Source organism: Balaenoptera ricei, chromosome 16, assembly GCF_028023285.1.
Source record: "Balaenoptera ricei isolate mBalRic1 chromosome 16, mBalRic1.hap2, whole genome shotgun sequence".
NCBI classification, from domain to species: Eukaryota; Metazoa; Chordata; class Mammalia; order Artiodactyla; family Balaenopteridae; genus Balaenoptera; species Balaenoptera ricei.
The window spans coordinates 58,259,346-58,278,341 of NC_082654.1; the positions used below are offsets into that span (position 1 = coordinate 58,259,346).

At 41.5% G+C, this 18,996-nt stretch overlaps 2 protein-coding genes across 9 annotated transcripts in view; one reads left to right on the top strand and one right to left on the bottom strand.

Annotated features, from left to right (window-relative positions):
- Positions 1-18,996, top strand: part of KCNMA1 (potassium calcium-activated channel subfamily M alpha 1) — a 786,057-nt gene that overhangs the window by 730,875 nt on the left and 36,186 nt on the right. For all 8 annotated transcript variants that reach the window (XM_059899168.1, XM_059899179.1, XM_059899177.1 and 5 more), the window contains one exon: positions 14,457-14,570. In XM_059899168.1, the coding sequence (XP_059755151.1) occupies positions 14,457-14,570 (114 nt within the window). The remainder of the gene's footprint in view (positions 1-14,456; positions 14,571-18,996) is intronic.
- The window catches only part of LRMDA (leucine rich melanocyte differentiation associated), a 1,782,822-nt gene that overhangs the window by 231,028 nt on the left and 1,532,798 nt on the right, over positions 1-18,996 (bottom strand). The window lies entirely within an intron of this gene.

Below are 18,996 nucleotides of genomic sequence, written 5' to 3' on the forward strand. Positions count from 1 at the left end.
GGCTCACGCTGCTCCAGCTAGATGGTAGGTGGCACCTGGCCTCCCTCCTTTACCTCTTTTTCCCTCAAAAAAAGTAATTTTGGCCCTCAGCCTGAGGCCCTGGCAATGATTTGTTCTTCATTGGGAGAGGGGTTTTGGATCCTTTTAAATACCTAGTAAAATGACGCATCTTCTCTCTGTCCCTCTCCTACCTCCCCATAGGTGTATGCAGAAATATTTGCATACACAGTCAAGAAGTTTACCTAGACCAGTGGCTTTCCACCTAAGTTGCACATTATAATCAACTGGGGAACTTTTGAATCCTGCCATGCCCAGGCCGCATCCCAGAGCAAATAAATCAGACTCTGGGCATCGGGTGCAGGCATCAGGGATTCCAAGGTGCAATCGAAGTTGAGAAGCACAGGCCTAGGCTCTTCTTTTCCAAAGGTAACCATCTGTGAGCCTCATATCAGGGCTGTGGACTCACTAAGCTTAAATCTCCACAGACTGGCAGCCTCCTAAGGGTGATTTCTAGGAATTTTGGATGGTATATAATGGACATTATGAAAATGCTGTATATATGAGAAATGACCTTTGACTCAAGAACGTCTACATGTTCCCCAGCCTTACGCCATCTCAATCCAGAAAGAGCAGAGGAAATAAACCAGGGGAGTGTGCATGGGAGAGATCAAGAGAGGTGGGGGCAGGTAGGTCTCAGAAGGCCTAATTGGCATAGGAAATGGAAAAATTTTGAAAATCAATCAAACCCTGGTTCTAATGACAAGGAAGGACAGTAAATTATGAGAATGTCAGGGTTGAAGTTTCACACTTAATCTATAAACCTACTTTTAATAGGTCCTCAGGTGATTATAAATTCACAGTGGCTTTCTTTTTATTGGGTTATATGAGGCTGTTCCACATTTCTAAAGGAAGCCCAGGTGCGTCTCTTACTTACTTATTTATTTATTTATTTATTTATTTATATTTAGGATACTGAAGAATTTTTTTAAACCCTCCTTTTTATGAACATTAATTATATACCATGCAAGGAAGCAATTGCCTCTATGTTATGAAATATTAAATCAAAATGCTTACCATTCCCAAATGTCCCAGAGATAAATACAGCAGTAGTTTGAAGCCCGTCTTAGAGCTGTTTTGCCTGCAAATTTATTGTTTTGTCTCCATTTTCAGAAAGCCCTGTTTTCTGTGAAGTATAGCACTCTAGGTAGTTTTTAAGGCTCAAACTCCTCTGGAGTTGCCTGTGTCGGCAACAACTCTTATGTAGATGGCACACGAGGGATGGCGTGTTGATCGGCTCCTTTAAGATGATGAATGGGCAGAGAGTGTTATTGTCTTTGATTGCATGCCTTACATCATCTGTATGTAGGAATAAGAGGGCCATACTTTATCTTTAGCCATTTTATAAATATTTAAGTCCTTATAGTTGCCTAAAGATATTAAAGCATATTTTACGGTAGTCGGAATATAAATATTATATATAGCTCAAGATACCAAAGTAGTTTAATGAATTCATAATTTTCTGTTCAAATTTATTGGAATGCGTTTCATGTTCCAAAAGTTCCATTTAAGGAATAAGATACCATTCTGCTTCCTGACAACACACCAAGTGTTGCCTGGCGTTTCGGGTGGGAGTCTCAGTTCCAATATCTATAGAGGCTTTCATTAGGAAGCAAGGAGGCAGGAAGTCAGGGCCCTGGGATATGTTTCCTCCATCTCTACATTTAAAACTATATATAAATAACTTTCTGAATAAACAATTCTGGCGCTTATTTAAATCATTAAAGCGTTCCAGAGAGAAAACTTTTTATAGCCCCTTTCCTCTATTTCAAGGAGATTAATTCAGAGAACTTAAGTAAGAACAATAAAGATGTAGTTTGCAATTTTCCCTTCCTCCCCACCCCCTTTCAGAAACAGGGACACAGACCCTGCTGGCCAGTATACAGCCCAATTCAGGGTATTATTGGTTTGGACAGTGCCTTCCCAATGCATTCTGAACATTTCTCCCTAAGTTAAAGAGTCCCAACTTGCTCCTTCCTTTTCCTAACTGCAAATAGTGACAGGGAGACTATTACTGCACCTCTTTTCAGTTTTCCAGTGAAATATGAAGACTTTCCTCTTTAATATTTCACAAAGTTTCTCCAGCTCCCAGCGGGAGTCCATGCTGGGTAATGTTTGCTAATTACCAACAACAAAACTAGACATACAACGCTGGTAAATTACCTGACCCTTTCCATTTTAATGAGACAACAAGGATTTCTCGAAATGATGTTGTTTCACTGGTTAATGGTGTCAGCAATGTTGTAATTGTGGGTTGAGACACATTAGCTGAACAACCACATGTGGAAAGGGCTTTCTCTCGACAAGCCCTTTGGAGACTAGAACCATATTATCATTAAGCCTCTGTCATTTGCATGCTGCTAATCACTTACTTTATTATCCCGCATATCCATTGTCTTTCTTTAATTGCTCTTTAAATTAAAATTAAAAATAGTTCTAAAGCCCACAATGGCTGGGATAGCATCTTGATTATGAAGATAACTTCAAGAAAATGGAACAACTGATAACATATTGCCAAGATTATAAGCGAGTCCCACTGTTATGTACCGTGCCTGCAGGCCCCAGGGGCCTAATTGTGGCAGTTTCTCTTCCTTCAGCCCATACTGTTTGTTTAATAAATGGTTATTTATGGCCTTTTTGGCCATTATAGCAACTTTGGAGAAAGTACATCCTTCTCATTGGTTTGGGCGCTGAAATTTCATTCTCCAGGCAAAGGTATAAAACAGAATTGAAAGGCAGGATCTGCACTACAGCTTGTGAGGGCCTCTGAAAAGAGGCCCCCTTGATTCTCCTTGCTCGTTTGTTCTGTATGAGTTTATTATTAAAATTTAGGGTTGTGAAAGAGACATAAACTTTAGAGCTGAAAGGAACTTTAGAGTCATCCCCATTTTACAGGTGAAGAAACTGAGGACAGGAGCAGTTGCCATGACTCTGATCACACGGCAGGAGATGAAACTGGATTGTCTGTTAGCGAGTGGATTGGATGGAGGGCTCCTGGAGGGAGGATTATAGCTTATGGACTACTCCTGAGACAGGATATTGTCTCACGCTCAGAGTTGTAATGTGCACGCTGCATGGTTGTCATGGTGCGGTGCATTTAGTGCGTGTCTCTCGTATGCCTATACTAGTGTGTTTTTTGTTGTGAACTATGTGCTGTGATACTGGAAGGGAGGGCTCCTGCCTTTCACTTCTTAAAACGATGACCCCAGGAATGACTGTGGGCATTCCTGAATATTGAGTGATCAAACCCAGAGTATCATGATTCCAATATTATATACAGTGCCCCAGAATTAGGATGACACGTTTTTGAGAGCCAGAAGTCATTGGGACATTGCCTTACGTGCCTCAGTTTTACAGATGGGCAAACCAAGTTTGGGTAAGACATTGAATCTAAATTGTCGCAGGGAGTTTAGGGGATGACCTGGAGCTAAAACCCGTGTCTTCTGATTCTCTGTTTTTCTGTCAGCATTACCAGTCTATCATTGACGTCAACAGCAGCAAAAATAAGTTAGTACTTATAAAGTGCTTACTCTGTGCCAGGCACTGTTATAAGCAGTTTATCTGTATTATTTAACTCATTTAATCTTCATGACATATTACTCTATTTTATAGGTGAGGAGACTAAGACACAGAATTTAAGTACATCACCCCAGATCATAAAACTAGGAACTGAAGGAGGCAGCACTCAACTCAGGCAGTCTAGCTGCAGAATTCCTGTTCTTAATCACGATGTTATGGCTCATTTCAGGATGTGGTCAAAGGATATTGATCATGGTGTAAACAAGAGATGTTCAAAATCAAACTAGCACCAATCGGCCTCTTCTTTAGTCAAGTTCTATGTGTGTGGGGAATGCCTGACTCTCAAAATCCAAGATTCCAGTTACATATTCATCTGCCAGCATCATATATGCAGGAAAGCCTTTCAAACTTCAAAGAAAACATTTACAGTGCTTTCTTTTTAAAGACCATCAAATGTTTGGAACATCAGCCATTATCTGTGTCCAGGCGTCCTGTCTCTAGAACCTGTCAGAGACAGCTGGCTGAGAGTTGTCAGTGATGGGATTCTGCTCTTCCTGAATTGCAGGGCAATGCCTTGGACCACTTGGCAAATCCATCTTTTACAGCTACTTAATTTTCTGTGCACTTAAGATATGGGTGTTTTAGTTTGCTTGTGATTTCCTAGCTCTGGTTTTTGCTACGCTGGCCATTGGTTTGTACTAAACCAAACAACTGGGGCCCATTTGGCATTTGGTGTTTTAAATGTAAAAGGACATTCGAAGTACATGACAAATGCTGAAAAACAAAGCCCATAACACTGAGAACATAAAGAAACTGTTTATAATGTAAAGGTGGTTACATTTTCAGTCAATCTATCACTTTAATGAGCTCTTTGCATTTCTTTGATTAATGCTTACAAAAGGGGGAGAAAAAATTGATGTAATGGAAACAAAATGGTATATAGTCTTGGCAGCATTAGGGTTTCTGTGTGTTTTATTAGTATCCACTTCGTATTGCTGTCTTGCAATGTGTACTTCTACCTTTTCCCTGGCATAGTATGCCTCTAGTTTACTGGAAATGTGATCCAGCATGAAGAAGTTTCTATATTAGTGGCAAAGCAGCCTTTGTACTCTCCGGTGGCAGCAAAGAGGGAGGGTCCAGGACAGGAATTAAGAAGTGGTAATAGTAGTAAAGGAAAGGCTGATGTAGTTCATGCCGTATTGGAATGAAGAATCCAATAGGTATGAAGAAAAGAAAAGAGAACATTAAAGATGCTTTAGAAACATTTAAACATTAGGTAGTAATTGGTACATAATCAGTAGTAATTCTTACAGTTTAAAATAGTGAATAAAGGGGAAGGGAAAAGTGCAGCAAAGATATCTTTGTGAAGTAACTACGTGGGGGGGGGGGGGAGAAAAGTTAGTCAAGGCAGGCTTCCTGGAGGTGGTGAAGGAGGGGCAGGAACTGAGTTGGGGGAGAAGGGAGGGGACAGCATATCTGAAGTGGGTAAGACTTGGTGGGAGTAGGGATGGGAATCAGCAAATGCCACTCTTCTGTGCTGGAAACCAGCTCTGACTGCTCCTCCCCTCAGCTGTATGCACAGAGCATTGTGGGTTTCCATGGGCTCTTTGGACCCATGTAAGCTCTCAGCATCCTTTGCTCTGAGATTGAGTGGCTCTTACAACATTGTAGGAAGTTGAAATTGTAGAGAACTGGGAACCCTGAAAACTCTGTTTTGCTCTGTTCTTCTAAAGCCCCTTAATCTGTAACTTTTGGTCACTTCTATCCCAGAGCCTCAGTTTCCCCAAATTCATGTAGGTCAAAATGACCTTTAGGGTCACTCATCAAAATGACCTTTAGGGTCACTAATCAGCGTGGGTCCCTCCACCGTGTCAACCAGCTGTTCTCAACCCATGAAGATGACGTGAAGTTGTGAGGTTTCAGGCTCTTTTCTTTTATTCATTTATAATTTTGCTAAATTTTCTTCTCCTTGCACAAATGAAATATATTTCTTTTAGAAAATTTAGCAACTATGTATAAACAAAAAGAAGACAAATATGCATTCCTTATAATCTTAGCATTCGGACATAAGAAAGTTAACGTTAGTCTTGTTTCTGCAGATATCAATATTTTACCCCTCAAAATGGATCATACATAATAGTATGTACCTGTTTTTTGCACAAAATTGTATCATGACCATTTTTTCCATATCATGAAACGTTTTTCTGCATTATTTTTAGTGGATGCATACTTAACATAATCAGTTTCCTAAAACTGGACATTCAGGTTGTTTTCATTTTAATACTGTTGCTTAATAACTACAAATGAAGACCATTGTAACCAAATCTTTAATATAAAGAAATGTTGGCTGTGCATATATTTTTAGAAGTGAAATTGCTTAGGCCAAAGGGTATGTCAAATTTTAAATCATTTGATCTGTATCGCCAAATTACGTCTTATTTTTAAGTTGTAAGATGAATTCAGAGGGGGTAAAAGGCAATTGAGAAGTTGTGGAACATTCATCATGACACTATGAGCTTTTGCACAAATGAAGAGGTTAGACCAGGTGAATATTAGGTTTCTTTCCAAATCTGTGGCCTTAACTGTGTTTGAGTTGTAACTAGTCTCCTCCCCTTCCTTATTCCCTCCCTCTTTCCCTCCCTCCCCCCCTTCCTTCCTTACACCAACCCCTCTGAGAGACAGGTTCTTACTTAGGGACAGTAAGCTCTTTAAGTTTACTTTAAGGAAAGAGACTGTCTGCTTGGAGAGACAACTCTTGCAAACATATTTGTTTCATGTGTGTGAGACTTGTCTAAGTGCTGACTATATCTTATGAAACTTAATGGACAAATAGCTATAGAGAACTTTGGTTGATTGATTGGTTGTTAGTTGGTTGGTTTAGTTTGCTTTGGTTTAATTTAGACCCAGAACAGAAACTCTAAAAAAGATGAAGTACCTTATGCAGCTTCCCAATGCTTTCATTAAATACAGTCTCTAGAAAAGAGTACTGTTAAAAATATCAATGTTACTTATTGTAAATAAAGAAATTGACCCAGGTCTCGTCCCTGGTCACTGGAAGTGAACAAGAAACCTTGAATGAAGATATAGTCACTTGTTTCAGTAGAAACTCAGACGTGCATGAGCCATTTTACCAAGAAAAGAACAGAGATTTTTCTCAGTTACTATACTATTTGGGCATTTTGGTTGCAAGTGATAGAAATCCAACCCCAAAGCCTTAAATAAAGAGGAAGTCATACAACTGGGGTGTCTCTGGCTTTAGGCACATTTGAGCCCAGGGGCCTGAGTGATGTCAGAGCTCTGTCTCATTCTCTTTACCTCTTGATTCATTTGCCCTGTTTTTCATTTGTCCCCTGGTGAGCTAAATGCTCACCAGCAGCCCCGTACTTACATCCTTGTGGTTCTGAAAGCATCTTTAGCATCGTTTTCATCAGGTCTTGGGGAGAACACAGATTGGCCCCAGCTTGGAGGACAAGTGGATCTCTAAACCAGCCATGTGTCCAGGATGATGGGGATCCATATTGTTGGCCCTGTGGGGTCAGGGTTACCCCCCTCCCCTACCCGCCACCAAACACTGGGAATGGGTTCGTCATGTAGAGAAGAGGTTGAAGGGGAGCACGTAACAACAGAATCAACTATCCTGGCTCTGCCACCAACTGATCTGCAACCTTAGACACAGTAACTTTGCTGCTCTGAGCCTCAGTTTCTTCATCTGTAAAAGGGAGGTAATTATTAGAAGATTTCCAAAGTTCTTGCATCCCTAACAGAGTGATTGGTAAAGAGGCAAAAAGAGACCCAAATGATATAGTTTAGGTTTCTCAGAACTGTCTATTAATGTAATTTCTAAGCTCTGTCTTTAGGCTCTGGGTAGAGAACAATCAATGATCAGCTCCAAGCTCATGAGTTACCTGGAATAAAGCAGATAACACAGTTGAAATTGGCAAGGGTGTTCCCTGCCCCACCTTTCCCAGCATTGACCTCCAGCAACCTGTTGGGGGCTGGCACCACTTCCAGCTCCTAAGTGGAAAGTGCTCAGTTAGAGTAGCCTTTGGGCAGGAGAAGTTTCTGCCTTGATAAATAATCATTTTTTATTGAGTCAACACTGGTCAGCTCCTGGCTCTCATGACTCAGGACTCCAACTTTGTGGAAAGCCACTGAAAACTACTATGAAAAACTATTACAAGGTTCAACTGAGGTTTTCCCTTGGCCGGATTTCTCTTGCAGACTTTTCTAAAAAATCTATTTCCCAAATCAAGCCTGGGCACGTGGATTTTTCCCCCTACAAGTTAGAAAGCAATCATGCTTCTGTACCTGGAATTTTCTTTACTTCAGCTGCTGAAGAATTTGTTGGAATACATACTGCAAAAAATGACTGCTGTGGCTATTACTGTTCTTGCTCAGGGGAGCTATTCAGATGCCTCATTTATTGGAGCTTAGTAGATTAAAAGTCCAAATTGAGTCTCATGATATAAGCCTAATCAAGTTCTAATCTGCATAATTTTCCCATAAGCAGCAATGGGAAATTTGGATAATTTATGTTTCAGCAGTTGCCAATCATGTGTTAAGTAGCATTGTTGCATTTACTTATCAAAATATTTTTATTGATCTTCACTTCATCTGACATTTGGCTTTGGGTTTTTTTTTTTCCTGGCATTAACAGGAAATTTAATTCATCTCCTAGATGATGTAATATGAGATGTGTCTCTTGATTTTAACATGCCTTTATAGATCATTTTTAACGGTGATCTTTCCCTTTTACAACTTCATATTGAATACCTGTCTCAGCAAACCTAGACGACTCTGCCTAATTTATTTCCCTCATTTAATGTAGCATATGGATTTCTAACCATCATTTATATGCACACAATAAAAGATAATTTGCCCCACCATTTGAACCAATTCCTTTATGTTAAATCTATGGGGGTGGGGAGGCACTTACCTTCATTTCTCCATCTATTTTAGGAGAGGTGATTTATAAGAATTTCCATCTCCCTCTCTCCCTGGTAAAGCTTGGGGATTTAACTAGGGAAGATTTAGAAAGTACTTTGTGTTTTCCCCCACGGAAAAATACTGTAATAAAGCATTTATCATATGTACTGAGTTGTGCATGCTACCATACCAAAGCAAGTTAAGCATAACTACAGTGGGTCCCAGCTGTTATCTGCTATTGTTTAAAAGTGAAAACAATAAAAGAGTAAGACTGGCTCAGGCCTCAAACTTGCCTGCCAAGCTCAGCACATGAGAAAGAGAGACCATCACACACGGAGGGAAGGCAGCATGGAGCACGGGAATCCTTGGGCTCTGAAGTCAGACTGTCTGGCTGGAGCCCCCCAGATCTGCCACTTACCAACTGCGGTGTTGGAGGAAGTTATTTGACTGCTCTGAATCTTATTTTCTTCATCTACAAAATGGTAATATTAGCAGTTCCTGTACTTATACAGGGTTGTTATGAGGAATAAATGAGGTGGCCCGTGAACAAACCCTTAGCGCAGCTTTGGCACGTAATAAGAAGGAATATGCCGTGGTGACTTAGAGGAGGCTCTGAAGCCAGTTTACCTGGGCTGAGATCTAGACCTGCTCATTCCTAAATGTATGAGCTGGGTCAAGTTGCTTAACTCTGCTGTGCTTCAATTTCCTCCTCTGTAACATAGCAGTATCTACATAGGATGGCTGTATGAACTAAAGTTAAAACATGTGCAGATTTTAGTACATGCTGAGCACTCAGTAAATGTTGGATTTTGCTATTTTTTGCTTAAGGTTCTACTTAAGCCTGACTTCTTCATTCCCAAAATTACCTTAGTCAGTCTAGATCCAGAACATTCTTGCCTTTGCTTTGAGTTCCACAAAGACCATGACATTGAGTCTTTCCCATTTTTAAATGCACTCACAACTACATTACCCTGGAACCCTTTTCTAGGCATGCCCTCTGGTAGATCTTATCTGAGTCACAGCTTCTCTTTGCTTGTAACCACAGGTGCTCCTTGGATGCTACGTCGTATGCATGCATGCAGCAGGTACCCAAAACAATTACTTTAAAACATGAAACCTTAGTGATCTTGTTATTCCCGAGCCTCTTCTCCTTGAACTTCTTAGGAATAGGTCAAGTGTTTGTGTTAAATTCTTTCATGTGAAGCCATCCAAACTGAAATGCCCTTGTCAAATTTAACTATAGGTCACTTAACCTTCCAGTAACTTCCCTGACACAGGCCAAGTGCTGCCTGCCATTGGATAACCAATCATAAAAAAGAAAATCAGATACTACAGATTTTGTTCAGCTGAACCCAACAGTGGTGATGGTTGAGAGCACAAATTCTGGAAAAGAATATAGAGAGCAGCGAAAACCGTTTCAAAAGCCCGAGAAACAAAAGAAGAAAGATTATGTCCTTAAATAATTAAAGGAAGTGGGAAATTAGGTCTAGAAAACAGAAGACTCCAGAGAGTCTGCAGTTGCTATAAGGCATTAAGAACCTTTCTTTCATGAAGACTGGACACCAGTTTTTCAACATACCTAAAGAAAATCCTAGCCATCCAATATCCAAAATACTCCGTCCTTGAATATTTTAGGCTGTATTTTTATCACTGGATTGACCTGATTATTTCTACCAAAATATATCCACACTGCTATTGCCTTCCCATTAATTTTCCAGGATTTTTCTCTATGTGAAAATTCTTTTAAAAAACTCTACCAAAAGCTACCTCAGGTCTTTATCCATAGGGAAGGGGGAGGCAGTGGATGCTATTCCTAGCCAGAATATTTATTGTGTACTGAGTAAAATATTAACGTTGGTAGTCAACATTTTAAAGTATTTTTTCTTTATACCAGGCATTGTACTAAATGTTTTAACTATACGATTTCATTTTATTCTCACAACTGCCCTGTATAGTGGGTAATTCCAGCTTACAGACTGGAGAGTCTGTGCTATGCTCATGGTTGTGTGGCTTATAAGTAGATGAGCCAGAATTTAAACCTAAGACATCTGACTCCAAAGCACATGCTCTTAGCTATTCCACTCTGTTTCTTCTCTGTGGGCCAGGCATTTTGTAGACAACCTGGGATGTTTAAAGAAATAGAAAACCCAGTCTTTGACCTAAAGTTCTCCTGCAGCATATGGAGTGAGCATGCTTGGCAAGGGGCAATGTTGGGCCCATTTCTGCCTGATGCCAAAGGAATAGAACAAGTAAAGTAAGCCCATCCTATCTGCCCCTGAAGATTGAAATGGGGAGGGGTTTTCAGTGTCAGGAGTTCAGGCAGTCTTTAAAGTTATCTTTAGCCCAGAACTTGCCTCCCATGTCCATGCTCAACAGAGCAGAAACGGAATACATCTAAAGAACCAGGAGGCCATCTTGGTAAGAGCTTGGGTTGTAGTTAATTAAACTTGAATCTTTTCCTGATTGAGAACTTCTGATTCCATCTCTCCAATGCCAACATTCTTCATCATCTCTTCTGGCAAAATAAGTGGTTGTTTCTAAAATTAACTTCCCGCGTGTTAGTTCAACTAACGGAAGGAGCGTTTCCCAGTTTCACTATCCTCTAGCTGTAGATCAGGGTCCCTGGAGGATATTCCATGTGCCAGCGCTTTCACATGCAAAACTGAAGCGCTGCTTTATGTAGAGGGACTTACAATTCAACCAAAGATGTACCCACTGCAGCTAACAAAGTGATGGGGAGCAAGACCATCAGGGACCCGGGTACCATTTAGACCTGCCCCTTTATTAACAGCTGCTATGGTGAATGGGGTAGCTGCCATCAAATGGCACCAAAGGCCGGATTGCCTCTTCTCTTCAGAAGGAAGGTGCCTGATTTTCTGTTCTTTCCAAGGCCGCATCGGGAATCTGGGTCTGCTCTGCCATTTCAAGCCACAAGTTTCCCATTATAGGATCTCTCAGAATGAAACAATGCTAATCAATTCTGTTCCTCTTTAATAACACAACTCTTCAGGAAGGGCAAAAAAAAGATAAAATCTATTTCTGTTATCTTTGCCTTTGCTTATAAAAATGTGTGGTTATAAAAGTAGCAAAATAAAAAAGTGACATTATCATTGCTGAAGTTTTCTTTCCAACAAAATCTCCCCGTTCTTGGGGTCCTGTGTAGGAGAGAGAAAGGCGTTTAACGGAGAGATGTCTTTGGACATCCACCATAGTTTGTCAGTTGCAGATGCTAATGGAACCAGGCTTGGTGACTGAAGGGGAAAATGGAATATGAAAGCAAAATGAAAGAGGCCTATGAGGCAAGCATGTCATTTCTAAATGAAGGTTTCATGCAAAGGAATTGAGTCTTTTCACAGCTGAAAACGGAATCTTTAAATAAGATAAAATAAAAGGATGCTTTGGTTTGTTGCCGGTTCTGTAATGAAATACAGTTTTCCTAATATCGTGTGACCTGCGTTTTTACCTGTTTTATGGGTGCTAGTCCTTGACGTACAAACCCGTATTTCTCAAGTCAGCATTTGATGATGGATGTCAAAATACAGGCCATGTATTATGCATATAGCATTACCGATTTAAGGTGTTTACTTGTCAAGTTGAAGAAATTCAAAAACGTCACATCCACTGAATCTGCACAGCTGTCACTTGCAGTTTTTCATGCTTTTGAATGAAACTTCTGATGAAAACAGTTTAGTTTTCCCCCTTCACTATTCCAGGGGAAGAAAACAGCAAGCATTTCAACTGCGTGTTCTTGGTTACATGGTTGGCTGAAAAACACACATTCCAAAGTTTAGAAAGATGAACACTATACTGTCACTCAAAGTTACTTACCCTGTGCACAGGGTATCAGTATAAAGAATAAAATTAAGTGCAATCAGGGAGTGAATGGTAAATAAAACTTTTTTTTTTCTTTCTGAAAATATGACACTCCGATGAAATTTATACACAGGGGAGCAGAAAACAGGAAAACTCGTTTATATTTTTCTGGCATTTCATGCATGATGTACTTCCAAAGCAACAGGCAATTATGAACACCTGTCATTTCATTCCTGGTAGATAAAGATTCACACATACCTTCATGCCAGAAACAACCCAGTCTTGTCGCATTACCAGAGAGAGTCACTAATCTGGTCACACAATCTTCGGAAATTTGTTCTTGGAAACTTCGCAAGCGACTGTATCTGTAATTCCCTAATCCATTGATAAGCCCAGGTAGCCATCCACCACGGGCAGAGGAGAAAACAAAGAGAACGTGAACTTCTGTCTGCCTGTTTTATAAGGTGGGGAAGGCAGTTGGGCATGGCGACCAGTGTGGAGCTGGCGGTGCCACTTGCCACGTGGCGAAATTAATTTTCACCAAAAGAATGTATGAAGAAAATAAATGTATCATGTTTATACGGCTATGTACCTCCTTAAAGAGGCAGGCATTTGGCCTAGCTGGGATGCTTTCTCACCCTCCCTAAACTTGAAAATATGGTTGGGCCAAGCTCATTCTAATATGTATTGAGATTTGGGTCTGAGACCCAAAGAAGCCCACACTGCAACAGTCAGCACCAAGTAGGCTACTCTCCAGTTTACTGTGCCCACATCTACCTTATGGAGTCTGAGTCAAGCACACTGGGAAGTTCAAGGGTCCACTATAAGCAGGTGGCATATGCAGCAGTTAGGATGATTTCAGCTGCAAGTAAAGAAAACTCCTCAGTCTGGCTTAAACAAAAGGGGGGAAAATAAATACACACACACACATATATATATAAATATATAGTTGTACATATATTGTGTATATATATACATAAATATTTAATACAGAGTACAAAATACATAAATATACATACACATAGACATTATATATAATCTCATTATTATGTGTATAATATATATAAAAGCTCGTTACTACATTTTATATTATAATCTCACTTATAAATGTATAAAATCTCATGCAGTAAGAAATCCTGAGATCAATTGGTTTTGATTCTAGGGCTGGTTAATTCAGGAACTAAGGGCAGTTCTTCCTATCATTCAGTCTTTTTATCATTCACTTGAGCCAATTCATTAAGTTGGCTTTGTCCTCAGCTGGCACCCATCCTAGTTACAAGACGGCTGCTACAGTTCCAGGTACTACAGACACAAAAGCAATGTCCAGTGGATCAAAAGAGAATCTCCTCCCATGTGATATTTTTTAAGAGCAAGGAAACATCTCCTCAAGCCCCCAGGCCGATTTCCTCCCACTTCCCCTTGGCCAGAACCCTGTCAAAGGCCCAGGTTTAAGTCCCTCACTGGCAAGAGAATAAGTAATCAATTGGTTTAAGATAGCAGTCAGGATAGGTTAGGTTATGCTGTGGTAACAACAACAACACAAACAACAACAAAACAAGTCTCAGTGGCTTAAAGCAACAGAGATTGATTTTTCACTCAGAATGCTTTGTGTGTCTGGGCTGCTGTCCAGGGCGGCTGCCCAGCCTTCATCTCCATAGTAACCTGTGTTCCCACTGTTGCCACAGCCTGGGAAGAGAGATGGCAAGTCAAATACTTGTACCAGAAGTGATGGTATGCGTTGTTCTGTTTGCTTTTCATGGGCCAGGGCATTTCCTGTGTCACGTGGTCATATCTAACTTCAAGGAGGCACAGAGGTACAATCCTCATGTGTGCCTGAAGGGGGAAGGGAACAAAAATCTGTGAGCAAGATCAATAATTGGTGGAAAGACTGGTTTTTAGGGAACTGTCAAAGTGAGTTAGAATTTTTTATAATGGTTTGGTCTCCTGCTTCGTTCTTCTGAAAACAACTCATCAGAGTTTATCCTGGGAATAGGATATTTATTTAATAAGTAGGATATTTATTTTTGACTTGTAAATAATGCACATGTTACTTTTTTATTGTGTATATACACTATACTTTCATCATTTCCAAATTCTCCACATTTCTGATTTTTCTTCTTCCTCTCTTTCCTTCCCACTAGGATTCACACCTCCAGGAATGGACAGATCCTCTCCGGATAACAGCCCGGTACATGGGATGTTACACCAGCCCTCCATCACAACTGGGGTCAACATCCCCATCATCACTGAACTAGGTAGGAGTGAATGTCAGCTTTGGGTGGATTTTTTTGGTCCTCTCTTCCGACCATGCAGGATACAAGGAGGTTGGCCTGAGTCTTAGCTCTTTCAGTGTGCTAGGCTCTAATGGGGTTTGTCTGGGGGGAGATTGGAGAAGGGTATGGGTAGAAGTATGACAGATGACCCAAGGGAAAACTGATCTATCTTTCCTCTGAGGTGAATAGATAGTTTCCTTATGCTGGTCACTGTTTTCAAAGGAGCCTGAGATGAAGGGTTTGAGATTGCGGCATACATTAGGGAAGTGGGAGGAAGGGAGGAAAGGTATGGTCCAAGGATTTTTTTCCAGTGATTCTCATTGGAAACATCTGTGGAAGGTCCCTCCCTGGAGGTACAAAGCCTCAGGTCTAAGCCAACCCCATTTTGAGAACTGCGTAGAAACATTGGGCTAATATTTGATAATTTTACATTTCATCTATTCTAGTTGAACTTTTCAGCTAAAGGCCATTTTCAGTGACTGCCGCTCTGGTCCAAAAAATGATGGGGTTTTGAGGGCCATGATCATTGGCCAGTGGGATCCAGCTTTTAACCTGGCCATGGCACTCCCTGCTACTATTTGTGAATTTGCAAAACTGCTGCGTGGTCTCTTCCCCCGAAGATAAACACTAACTACCTGTGGTCCTGGGTCCCTTTACTTTAGAATGTCTCCTCTGTTATTCCCTCACTCTTTTCTTTTTCTGTACTTTCCTCCACTCCCTTTCCCCAACCCTTAACTGCTGTATCCCATTAGCTAAACCTGGCAAGTTGCCTTTGGTATCTGTCAATCAGGAAAAAAACAGTGGGACGCACATTCTAATGATAACTGAACTGGGTAAGAAGCACTGTTTTCTTTCACATCAGTATCTCCTTTTGTTTTGTGGTTCGTGTTTCCAACTATCATCAGCTTGTTTTTTATTTCACCGGCTGCAACGGAAAGGCTACCCCATGGCACTGCTTTGAATGTGTTTTATTTGTGGCTCTGGTTGGAATCGACTGTCTTGTTCTAGCCTTCCTTAATGATTTTTTCCCCACACAGCATCAGTAAACCTTTGATCACACCCATCTGACCTGGCAGTTGTTTCCAAAGCATCTTTGCTCTAATTCATTTTCTTTGGCTTGGGCCTTTTTTTTTTTTTTTTTTTTCATGTGTCCCCCTGCTCCCCCTCCCACCTTCTCCCTTCTATTCCTCTTCCAACACACTGTCAGTTTGACTGACATGTCTTCACAGCTCTCAGAGGAAGTCAAAGGAGAAATATAAAAATTTTAAGATAAGAAACCTAAGACGGTGCCTTCCCTCCAGCTGTTTATTTTCCTTTATTCTGACTTTATTTGCCTTTTTTTTTTTTTCCTACTCAGCCCTTTCTCAGAAGCTCTGGTTCTGAAGCCATAAGAGCAGCCAGCTCATAGGGGACCCTTTCTTACTAAAGCCAGGTCTTAAGAAAGGATGCAAAGGATGAGGTTAGCGGCCACCAAGCCCCAGCCCTGCACTCTGACCCCCACTCCGCTGGCCCAGAGCCCTCTCTGGGAGATTCGGGGCAGACCCATCTAGAAGATGAAGGCCTGTGGTCGTGACGGCATTTGTCAGGCTCTTCCACGATTCCCCATGACTTGGTTAATAACTCTATGAAAAGCACCCATCAGCAGCAGGTCTCAGAACTGGGGACTGATCTTCTAAATAGAGAAAGCAAGCGCTGCTCGGTGGAGGGTAGATCGAGAGGTAGGGAGCATCTGCCTTCAAATAGCTCACAAATGAAACTAACATGCCATTTTCTTGGCCCCAGAATATATTTCAAAATAATAGAGCAGGCTTTTAACACAGTAATCTTGCTTGCCAGGTGTCTGGAAACAAAGGAATAAATTGTCCACCATTCAGCACAGCATTATTGTCGATGTAGCTGTTTATCAGGACAGATTCACTCAGGTCAAGGAGTGTCACACTATTTTCTGTTTCCAACAGTAGGACAGGTGTCTTTTTCATGTTTAGAGAAGTTGGCTAAAAGCATAGGCTTCTGGATTGCTCTTCTCAGAACCTTAGGGTGGTAAGGGACCCAGGGAGCTTGTGTGGCCCAGACTTCTGCTGGGAAAATTCATCCAAACATCTCTGTCTCAGAAAACTTCAGCAGCATTTCAGTATCACCACTGCCAGGAATTTCTTTGTCTATTTGGAATTCATGCGCTGCCAGCTAACTGGGATATCTTTATTTGTGACTAGTAGAAAAGAAAAAGCATGGCGCCCCCAGTCTGAGGCAACAATTCAAGTATTCAGTTAGCATAATTGAGTCTCCTGAAGCCTTTGTCCCCCACCAGATTTCTTTTATGGGCTCAGAGAACCTTCCATGTGTTCACATCACCCTCATCTTCTGCCTTAAGCCCAATTTTCCTACTCGTCATACTGCCTTTAGCACTCAGACCATCATCCTCTGGCCACCTCACCTCCCCCTATCCCCACAAATATTTACTGTTTACCTACATGTTCTGAGACGTCTTCTGCATTACACTAGGCCAGTAAAATGCCTTTTAAAAAACACAGATGGCACAAGGTCAAACAAGTTTTTTAAACTGTATAGTATATTCCAGTCTTCACGCACCTGGGGAGTTCCAATTGATGTTAGTGGGTCCAGGCTTCCTAGAAGTTCCACAAGAAGGAAATCTGTTTCAAGCTATTTAACCTGTTTGCCAGTTGTATTTGATCACAAACATTTTGGGGTGACTGTTTTCATCACCTCTTAGCACCCACATAATTACTGTCCCGTGAAATAGGTTTCGGGTAACACCGGCTGCTCTCCCTTTGAGACTAGGTAACCCAGAACCCTGGCTCCTGCCTTGGAGTTCTTTCCCAAAGACTCAAATCCCTAGCTGGCTGACATTCTCCAGTCATCTGTCAAGTCTACCAAACCCTCCCCATCGTCATGAGAAGAGGTAACCGACACTTCCTTTAGGCAGTGTCCATGTGTACGCCCTCCGCAGCCCTTACAGGTAGTTAAAGCCAGGTCCGTCTGCATCTCGTCCCAGGTTCACATTTTCCCATTCACAAAGCAGGAAGACTAAACTGTGGGCCACAGCATGCTTCTGGGTAAATGAAGGGAGGAGAGGAAAAGCTACCGCATGACCATGGCAGGATCCCTGAGCAAGGCCTTATTTACATGCTTCTGAGAGGGGCAGAGGGAAGCTGGGAATGTTCATAGTGTCAACAGAACATGGACTGAACGTGAAATCATGAGAGCAGCTACCATTTATCAAGGTGCCGGGCCAGGTTCACCAAGCAGAATCTCATAGGAGCCTCCTGTCAGCCTCAGGAGAGCTACTAATATTTCCCGCATTTTACAGAGGGAGAAACTAAGGTGTAGAATGATAAAATGCTTTGCTCGGGGGAGTTAGTGACAGGGCCTGGATTCAAAGCCCAGTTGTCAGATCCTGGGTGTTTTGCATTTTCACTAGCCTGTAGCTCAAGCACTGAGAGGATAGTGGGCACCCAAACATGATAAACGTTGAAAGAACAGAGAGCAAAGATTTTCTCCCATTAGGATCTTTCTCTAGGGAAACAAGATGGTGTCATTTAAAAATAATTCCATGCCCAGCCTTTTATCCTATTATCCTTTATTCTGCCTCATACGATAAACAAACAAAAGTTAAAAACAACAACAACAACAAAAAAAGAAGTGATCCCAAAAGTTCCTTACGGAAAAAAAAAAGTAAAACAGTAACTCCAGGAAAGAGAATTAGCTGCTGATACCTTTTAGAAAGGAATCAGAAAAGGGAAACCTCATCTATTCTCTTCCTAAAAGCACCATAATTATTCCAGAAATCACAAGCGCTCATCTCCTCCCCCACCACACACTTTCCCCGCCATTACTTGCTCTGCAAAACTGATAATTTCTGATGCCAAGATGGGAATGGAAATTAATTTGTCATTTAATTTTTAATAAGTTAAAGACATCTCGGTGACACAACCAATCAGTCTGCACGTGCGTGCCAGAGGAGTCCTTGAGGAATCCTCAGATGGAAATGAAATACAGCATCAAATGCTGCGTCTGCTTGAGCTGAAGCACGTAAAAGATTGAGCTGTTTAGGAGGGGAAAGGGAGAACGTGGGCATCCCCAAGCACCTCGGAATGCAGAGCAAATCTTCGTCAGCAAGCAGCCGGAGACAGCCAGGGGTTCATCCTTTATACTGAACAGGACTTGTTGGGTTTGGGCCTGGATTAAGGGCCAGACACCAGGCACTACCCAGACCCATCCCCCCCGCCCCGGGCAGGCTCTGTGGGTGGTGCCGGAGGGTGGATTCCTTGCTGTTTGCCTTTGCCATGCTCCCAATCTGTTGCTTTTCACTCTCGATAAATTGCTTTCTTTCCCTTGTGGCTAAACTTCCCATCCCAGCATGGCTACTCATGGCTCCTCATCCTTGAAA